Genomic DNA, 11747 nt, shown 5'->3' on the forward strand with positions numbered 1-11747 from the left:
TTCATATGATAATTGTCCAAAAACATAATCGACATACGCGAATTTCAGTATATGTGAAGATGAAATCGTGATATCATTAATTATACTTGTGCCAGGGTTTGAAAATAGTTACCAATCGATTCAGAATATTGCATTCCATTAGATCAAACATCAATTTTATATTGGAATCAAAGCTTTGAACATTGTTTCGTATCGTATATACGATGTTTCTCTCATATACACGTATCGTAGAAAAACGAAAAGTTGAAATCTCGTTTAATTTCATTGATTTTATATTCAATCCACGCAGAATAAAGAATATAGCAAGAATATAACGTTTTTACTATGTTCAAATACGCGTATTCATATGATAATTGTCGAAAAACATATTCGACTTACTTGAATTTCGGTATATGCGAAGTTAAAATCGTGAAATCTTTAATAATACTTGTGCCACTGTTTGAAAAATGTTACCAATCGATATAGAATATTGCTTTCCATCAGATCAAGTGTCAATTATATATTGGAATCAAGGTTTTTAACTACGTTTCATATCGTAAAAACGATTTTTCGTTCATATACGCGTATCGTCAAAAAACGAAAAGTTGAAAACTCGTACAATTTCATTGATTTTAGATTCAATCGGCGCAGAATAAAGAATATAACATGAATATAACGTTTTTACTATGTTCAGATACGCGTTTTCATATGATAATTTTCCATAAACATAATCGACATTCGCGAATTTCGGTATATGTGTAGATGAAATCGTGAAATCATTAATTATACTTGTGCCACAGTTTGAAAATTGTTACCAATCGATTCAGAACGATGCATTTCATAAGATCAAACATCTATTTTATATTGGAATCAAAGCTTTTAACATTGTTTCGTATCGTATGTACGATGTTTCACTCATATACGTGATTCGTCGAAAATAGAACGCTGAAATCTCGTTCAATTTCATTGATTTTCAATTTAGTCGACGCAGAATATAGAATATAACAAGAATATATCGTTTTTACCATGATTAAAGTTGCGTTTCCATATGATAATTGTGGAAAAACGAAATATACATACGCGAATTTCGGTATATGCGAAGTGGGAATCGTGAAATCTTTAATATTACTTGGGCCAAAGATTGAAAAATCTTGCCAGTGCATTCAGAACATTGCATTTCATAGGATCAATCATCTATTTTATATTGGAATCAAGGTTTTTAACTTTGTTTCATGTCGTATAATACGATTTTTCGCTCATATACGCGTAACGTCGATAAAAGAAAAGTTGAAATCACGTAAAATTTCATTGATTTTATATTATATAGAGCAAAATAAAGAATATAAAAAGATTAATACGTTTTTACTATGCCTAAATACGCGTTTTCATAAGATAATTTTAGAAAAACGTAATCGACCTACGCGAATTTCGGTATATGCGAAGTTAAAATTGTGAAATCTTTAATAATACTTGTGCCACAGTTCAATGTATGTTACCAACCCATTCAGAACATTGCAGTTTATAAGAACAATATTCTATTTTATATTGAAATCAAGGTTTTAAACTTTGTTTCATGTCGTATATATGATTTTCGCTCATACACTCGTATCGTCGAAAAACGAAAAGTTGAAATCTCGTTCAATTTCATTGATTTTAGATTCTATCGGCGCAGAATAAAGAATATAACATGAATATAACGTTTTTACTATGTTCAGATACGCGTTTTCATATGATAATTTTTCATAAACATAATCGACACACGCGAATTTCGGTATATGTGAAGATGAAATCGTGAAATCTTTAATAATATTTGTGCAACAGTTTGGAAAATGTTACCATGCGTTTCAGAACATTGCATTTCATAAGATCAAACATCTATTTTATATTGGAATCAATGTTGAGAACTTTTCTTCATATCGTATATACGACTTTTCGCTTATATACGCGTATTGACGCATTACCAAAAGTTGAAATCTCGTGCAATTTCATTGATTTTATATTCTATGGATGCAATATAAATAATATAACTAGAATATATCGTTTTTAATATTTGTAAATACACTTTTCAAAATGATAATTGGCGAAAAATGTAATTTATATTAAAGTTAATAACTATAACAACGATAATAATAATAATAATAATGATAATCTCATTATTATCAATATAACATTGAACAGAATATAACAATATTACATTCAACAAAATAAACATATTGATATCACATTGACAACAATAACGATATTAAAGATATTAATTAATTTAATTTTAAAAAAGAAAATAACGATAATACGTTATTATTACCGACCATAACGGTAATAACTATAAAAATAAAGATTACGATAATCAGTATAATAACTACGATTGTGTAATTAACGATAATATTAACAATTCTAACGATAATATCGAAAGTAATAACGATATTAACAATTAAAACGATATTAAATATAATAATAAGGATAATAATGATTATAAGGATAATAATAAATAAACTATAATAAAGAAAATTATGATAATATAGAGAATTACGATAAAAACGATAATAACGATATTAATAACAATAATAATGATAATAACGCTAATAATAACGATAATGACGATAAAATGATAGTAGCGGTAACAATAATATAATAATGATATTAATCAGAATAATAAAGATAAAAATAAATACGGTAATAAAAATATAACGATAACGATAATAACAAATATAATGACGGTTAAAATGATAATAACTATAATAACGAAAACAACGTTAGTAATTATAATGACTGAAATGACGCTAATGAAAGTAATTACTATAATAAGGTTAATAATAACGATAATAATAATAATTACGGAAATGATGTCAAAAACGAAATAATGATAATAACGTTAATGACGATTTCAACGATAATAACGTTTATAATGATAATATTGATTTATAAAGATAATAATAATAAGATCCGAAATAATGATTCAACCGATAATAACGATAATAACGAAAACAATATAAATAACGATAATAAAGAAAATAACGATAATAATGATAATATCGCTAATAGCGATAATAACATTAATAACGATACGAGCGAAAGAAAAGCTATTTTCGTTAATGACGATAATAACGTTATTAATAACAACATTATATATAATAACGATAATAAAGGTAATACCGATAAGAATAGCAATAGTGATAATAACGATAATAATAATATCAACGATAGTAACGATAACAACGATAATAAAAACGATAATAACGATTATAAAGATAATAATAAACATAATTATGGTTATAACGATAATAACGATAATAATAACGATAATAACGATTATAAGGATAATAACAAAAATAATAACGGTAATAATAAAAATAACGATTATAAAGAAAATAGCAATAATAACGATAATAACGATGACAACGTTAATAAGGAGTACAATAAAAATAATTACAATAATAATAATAATAACGATAACAACGAATAATAATAAGGATAATAATAATAATAATGATCATACAATAACTACGATAATTAGGATCACTACGATAATTATATATATATTAATAATATTAATATAATATTATAATATTAATAAACCGACCAAATTAAAATATAATAATATTAATAACCGACAGGAACGATAAAAATGACAATAACGTTAATGACTATAATAATGATAGTAACGATAATAACCACAATATTTATAATAATAAAGATAATAATAATAAAATAGGAAATAACGACAATAATGAAAATAAAGTTAATAACGATAATAACGATAATAAAGTTAATAGCGATAATAATGCTATGGAATATAATAATAACGATAATAACTATAATATGGATAATATCGATCCGCAAGATAATAAAGATTATAATAAATTTAATGATAATAACAACGATATTAACGGTTCTAACGATAATAATAATGATAAAAACAGTGATAACGTTAATTACGATAATAATAACAATAAAAATAAAAATAGCGAAGATAACGATAATATCAATGAAAACATAAATAACGTTAATAATAACGATAATAATAATAATAATGTTAATAACGATACTAACGATAACTGCAATGATAACAATAATAACGATAATGATGATAGTAACGTTAATAAGGAGTATAATAAAAATAATTACAATAATAATAATAATAACGATAACAACGAAAATAATTACGATAATAATAATAATAACTATAATAAATGTAACAATAATGATAATAATATTAATAACGGAAATAAAGACAAGAGCGATAATAATGATAATAACGTTAATGATAATAACAATGATAGTAACGATAATAACCATAATATTTATAATAATAAAAATAATAATAAAATCGGAAATACCAATAATAAAAAAATAACGATAATAAAGTTAATAACGATAATAACGATAGTAACGCTATTGAATAAAATAATAACGATCCGCAAGATAATAAAGTTAATAATAACTTTAATAACAGTAACATCGAATGTAACGTTATTAACGATAATAATAATGATAAAAACAGTAATAACGTTAAATACGATAATGTTAACGATTAAAGTAAAGATAGCGAAAATAACGATAATATTAATGAAAACAATAATAACGTTAATAACGATAATAATAACGATAATAATAATTGTAATGTTAATAACGATACTAGCGATAATTGCAATAATAACGATAATAACGATAATAACAATAATAACGATAATTACTATTATTACGTAAATAACGATAAAATAATAATAATAATAACGATTATATCGATATTAACGATAATAATATAGATAATAATCATAATAACGATAATAACGTTAATAACGAAAATAATGTTTATAACATTAATTACGATAATAATAGTGATAATAATAAACATAACGATAATAACGATAAAACGATGAAAATAGTAATAATGTTAATAACGATAATAAAAACGATAATAATAACGATAATAATAATAATAACGTTAATAATGATAATAACGGTAATTGCAATTATAACCATAACAACGGTAATAACGATAGTAAAAACGATAATAATAACGAAAAGAACTATAATATTAATCTTAATATTAATAATAATAATAATAATAATAATAATAATAATAATAATAATAATAATAATAATAATAATAGTAATAATAATAATAATAATAATAATAATAATAATAATAATAATAATTGCGATAATATCAGTAATAACGATTATATACAATATTAACCATAAATACGGTAACAAGGCTAAATACTATAATAACAGAAATAATATTAACAAGGACAAAAGAGAATAACATAACGATAATAACGATAATAATGATAATAACGATAATAATGTTAGAAACAATAATTACGATATTAGTGAAGATAATAATAAAACTAACGATAATAATGATATAAATGTTGAAAACTGTATTAACGATAATAACAATAATAACAATAATAACCATACTAACGAATATAAGCATAATAAACAGAATGATAACAATAATAATAATAATAACGATAATAGCGATAATAACCATAATAACGATAATGACAACAAGAATAACGATTATTATAAAAAATAATGATAATAATATTAATATTAATAACGATAATTATAACACTAACGATAATAGTGACAGTAGTGATACCAATAATAACGTTTATAACGATACTAACGATAAAAATGGATAATAACTTAAATTACGATAATATTAACGATAATAATAGAAATAACGAAAATAACAAAAATAACATTTAAAACAGCTATAACGTTAATAACATTAATAATAATGACAATAATATTAATATTGTTAATAACGATATTAACGATAATTGCAATGATAATAATACTAACAATAATAACGGTAATATCCATAATAATAACGATAAAGGCTACAAATATAATGATAAACACCATGTTAACAATAATAATGTTAATAACGTTAATAACTTTAATAAAGATAATAATAATCATAATAATAATAACAACGATAATAATGGTTATATGAAATATGTTTCTCTGTGAACAAAGAAACGACAATTCACGTTTATTATTCACTCTGTTAAATTTTATATTTTACTCTCGTACTACTTCTCTCGTCAACGTTCTATTTCTTACTGCCAGTTTCTCTCCCCAAATCTTAACGGTTCGATTTGTAGGTAACAAAAGAATTTGTAGATAACATAAACAAAAGAAGGGCGGGCCATGAGATGCGTGACAAATCTACCTGGAAAAAGTATACTTTCTTTACATATATATATAATATAATATATAATATATAATATATAATATATAATATAATATCAAAAATAACGATTAAGACGATAATAACGATAAAAGCTTTAATAACGATAACAACGATATTAATGATTATAACGATAAGGACGATAATAACGTTTATAATAACAATAATAATAATAATAACAATAATAACGATAATAGAGACAAATATGTTATTAATCTTAATAATAATAATAAAAATAATAATAATAATAATAATGATAATAATAATGGTAATAATAATATTAACGAAAATAACGATAATATCGATAAAAGCAATAATAAATTTAGTAATGTTAACAACGATAGTAATGATAATACGGTAAAAATAACGATAATAACCATAATAATAACGATTATTATAATGACGAAAATAACGATAATAACGATTATAATAACGATATTAATAACGATAATAATATTAATAATAATAGTAATAATAATAATAATAATATTTATAACGATAATAGTATTATTAACGGTTACAACGAAAATAACGTTAATAAATATAATAAACTTAATAAAGGTAAAAATAACGATAATAATATCGATAATATTAATAATCACGATAATAACGATTATAACGATAATAATGGTAATAAAATTTATTACGATAATAAGGATAGTAACTACAAAAAGTGAAATTAACGAAAATAATAATAATAATAACGATTATAACGATAATAATGAAAGAACGAGGATAGTAACGATAATAAAAAAATGATAATATTAGTAATAATAACGACTATATCATTAATAATAACATAGAAAACGAAATTAACGATAATTACAGTAATAACGTAAACAACGATAATATTAATAATAATAATAATTACTATTATAATAAAAATAATAACGATAATAATAATATCTATAGTAATAATAATAATAATATTCATAACTATAATAATATTATTAATGACAACAACGATGATAATGATAATAACGATAATAATGTTACTAAATTTAATTACCATATAATAAAGATAATAATAAAAATAACAATAATATATATAAAAATGATGAAAATAGTAATAACGTTTATAACGATAATAACTGTAATAAAAACGATAATAACGATAAAACAATAAAAACTATATTAATAATAATAAACATGATAACGAATATTACGATAACTTTAACGATAAAAACGATAAAACAATAATAACTATATTAATAATAATAATCATGATAATGAAAATTACGATATCTCTAACGATATTAACGATAATAAAGATAAAACGGTATTACTAACAATAATAACGATAATAAAAATAAACATATTTATAATAATAAAAATAATGGTAATAATGTAATTAAAGATAATAACGGTAATAACGATTATAATGATGACAAGAATATAAATACAAATAACGATAATGAGGATAATAACTACAATAGCGTTATTAACTATTATAATAATAATAATAATACTTATGACGATAATATCGATAATAACGATAAGAACGATAATATTAACGGTAATAACAATAATAAAAATAATAGTTATAAGAATAACTATAATATTAATAATAACGTTATTGAAGATATTGATAATAATTACGGTAATAACGTTATTATCTATAATATTAATAATAATAATATATATAACTATAATTATATTATTAAAGATAACAACGATAACGACGATAGTAACGATAATAATAACGATAATAATAATAATAACGATAATAAAGAAAATGACGATAATAATAACGATAATAACTAGAAAAATAACGATAATAACGATAATAGCTTTAATAAAAATTATAATAATGATTATTTCGATATTAAAGTTAATCATATCGATAATTATAATAATATCAATAACAACGATAATAATATCGATAATTATGAAAAATAAAATAATAATAATAATAATATTAATAACCATAATAATAATAATAACGATAATAGCGATAATGTCGATAATAACGATAATAAGGGCGATAATAACGTTGTTAACGGTAATAACGATAATAATAAAAATAACTATAATAACAATAATAATAAAGATAATTAGGATAATAACGATAATAAAGATAATAATTACGTTAATAACGATTATAACGGTAAAAGCTTTAAAAATAAAGATAATAACAAAAATAACGATGATATAGAAAATTACGATAATAACGATAATAACGATAATAAAACTAATAACGATAATAATAAAGATAAAAACGATAATAACGATTATAACACTAACAATAAATATAATAACGATAATATCCTTAACGAACGTTAATAATAAAGTTAATAATAATAGTAGCACTAATTGCGGCATTAATAAATATAAAAATAATAATAATAATAATAATTATGATAATAATAATTACGAAAATAATAAAAATAGCAATAATGATAATATTAAAGGTAATAACGATTATAACGATAATAATAAAGATAATAGACATAATAACGATAATATCGAAATTAATAACGATAAAAATAATAATAACTACAATAAGATAATATCAACGAAAAAAACGATAATTACGTTAATAGCGATAATAATGTTAAAAACGATAATAACGATAATAATAAGGATAATAATAATAACAATAACGATTATAACGATAATAACGATTGTAATAACGATAGTGAAAATAATAACGAGAATAACGATATTTATAACGGTAATAATAATAATAATGTAAATAACGATAACAACGATAATTACAATAAAATCAATAATAACTATAATGACGATAATAATATTAACCATAATAACGATAATATCGATAATAAAGAGTATAATAACAATAATAATATTAATAACGATTATAATGTTAATAACGGCAACAATAACGTTAATAATAATAATAACGATAATAAAAATGGAGAATAATAACAATAACAATAATAAAATTGATAATAACGATAAAACGATAATAATTATGATAATAATAATACTAACGATAAAAAAAATAATATTGATAATAATAATAACGATAATAGTAAAAATAAAAATAATAACGATTATAACGATATTAACAACGATAATAAAAATAATAACGGTAATAAAGTTGATAACGATAATAATGGTAATAAAAATAATAACAATTATAACCGTAATAAATAAAATACCGTTAATAACTATAATAACGACAATAGTAATGATAATAACCATAATAAGGTTAATAAATATAATCATAACGATGATTATAACGATAATAACGATAATTACGATGATTATGTTTATAAGGAAAATATGATTAAATTCACGACCATAACGATAATAACTACTAATAACGATACTAATAACGACAATAATAATAGTATTCAAAACAGTGACGAAAATAACGATAATTATAACTGTATTTATAATAGTAATAATAATAATAATAATAATAATAATAAATATAATGATAATTATAATAATAATAATACTAATTCTAATAATAATAATAATAATTATAATAATAATAATAATAATAATAATAATTATAATAATAATAATACTAATACTAATAATAATAATAATAATAATTATAATAATAATAATAATAATAATAATAATAATCATAATAATAATTTTTCTTTTGATGGTCTGAGAATACCATACTTTAGGCGCTAACTCAGAGACCCCGTCCGCCATAGGGACACTTTGGGTCCCCCACTTAAGTCCATGAAGTGTAGCGCTCATCGTTGGAATAGGCACTACCGAGTAAACTCATATCTAACCTAGTGGCATAGTAAAACTATCCCGACAACGCCAAGTGGAATTACTTCGGGATGGCGTCATTGCTTCAGGTCCCTATACGGGACTCTACATTCTGTTCTACGGGACAGGAGACTGGAGCAACGTTGGCGGCGCATCTATGGGCCGATCATCTTCATCTTTTCCCTTTGCAAGATGTCCCTGACATACCATGCCACCTTGTTCCACTTCTCCTGGACTCGAAGCATTTTCTCGACAACGTTGCCCGGAGAGATTACTCCGAGGTCTTGCTCTAGGCGAGACGTTCGTCGCTCCAACGGGCATATTTGAAGAATGTGTGGTAGGCGTCGTTGAAGGTCGAGTCGCCATTGGGACAGTTGCCGTCTGCTACATTCTCCATTTCTGCAAGGTAGGTGCAGAAGAATCCATGCCCTGTCAAGAAATGGGTGAGAAGTCGATCTCCCCAGCCTCCCGATTTAGCCAGCTGTCTAGCAGACTGATGAGTCGGGTGGTCAACTGTCCCTAGGCTCCTGATCCCATCTGCTTTGCTAGGTCTTGAAACTGCTAGAACTGGCGAACCTTGTTGCCTCTTCCTTTCCCAAAAAGGGCATTTGTTGGTGGAAAAATTGTCTCCCCCTGGTCTAGTAGATTGATTGGGATTAACCCCGCAATCTCTATCACCGCGGGCTCAGAGACCGTGCAGTAGGAGCACGAGATTCGGAGAGCGCCCCTCTTCTGTACCGCCACTATGCGCTTGCGGTATGTCTCGTATCGCAGTACTTCTGCACAGACCTCCGCGCCATACAGCAACACTGCTTCAGTAGCGCACCTCAGTAGTTGCCTCATGCACGGACGGGGAGCGTTGACGTTGGCCATGAGTGTACCAAGCGTGGCTATTACTTTTACCGCCTTGTCGGTTTCTCTAATTATGTGCTGTCCGAAATTGAACTTGCTGTCGAGAATTCTACCTAAGTGTTTGTCAGCCGACTTAGTCTGGACCGCCGCGTCTCCTAAGATGAAGCTGCGCAAGGTGTTGATGTGTTTCATCGTAAGTAGCACGATCTCTGGCTTCTGCACTGATACGTATAGCCCGTGGTCTTCAATCCAGAAAATGACTCTGCGTATGACCTGGAAGAGCAGCAGCTGTGCACCCTCCATGTCTCTTGAAGTTAAGACAACTGCAATGTCATCTGCGTACCCAACGAAGAAAGCACATTCAGCGACTACCATACGAAGGATTCCGTCCTAGAATATATTCCAGATATCCGGTCCCAATATGGAGTCCTGGTCTGTCCCCGATGTCAATTCTAAGCTACTCGGAAAATTGCCTGTATTGTATTCTAGGAAGCACTTGTTCAAGTAGTCCCCGAGAAATCGGAGTAGGTACTACGGGACACTGAAGTTACGTTCGAGCGCTTCCAATGCCAAGTCTCACCTATGGGAGTTGAAGGCATTTCTCAAGTTTAAGGAGGCCAGCAGACACAAAGGGCTGGAATGGTGAATCCCTCGTTCCGTCATTATGGCGGCCGTGACTGCGTGGCTGGTGGAGAGGCCGGATAGCAATCCATACTGGCGGGCGACAAGATCCCTCGATGCCCTCACGGCTGCGTGCAGTCATGGCATAAGCAGCTTCTCCAGGTGCTTGCCAGCCGTATCGGGCATAGAAGTAGGCCTGTATGAGGAAGCTGCCTCTGCTGGACCATTGCCCTTGCTGATGAGCACAAGCCTCGCTTTCTTCCACGAGGCGGGGAAGATGCTCCACCTGAGGCAAATGTTGTACATGATTGGCAAGAGCTCAGAGTGACTCTGCGCGACGGTTTTAATTACTTCCGATGGAAGACCGTCAGGACCTGGAGATTTCTTG

The 11747-nt window shown here is 25.8% G+C and overlaps 1 protein-coding gene across 1 annotated transcript; it reads right to left on the reverse strand.

The window, feature by feature from the left end:
* Positions 1–10447: 10447 nt before the first annotated feature.
* Positions 10448–11041, reverse strand: LOC124428809. The gene has a single exon (XM_046973314.1). It carries the CDS (start codon positions 11039–11041, stop codon positions 10448–10450), a length of 594 nt encoding a protein of 197 aa, XP_046829270.1.
* Positions 11042–11747: the final 706 nt, after the last annotated feature.

Source organism: Vespa crabro, chromosome 13 (genome assembly GCF_910589235.1).
Source record: "Vespa crabro chromosome 13, iyVesCrab1.2, whole genome shotgun sequence".
Taxonomy (NCBI): Eukaryota; Metazoa; Arthropoda; class Insecta; order Hymenoptera; family Vespidae; genus Vespa; species Vespa crabro.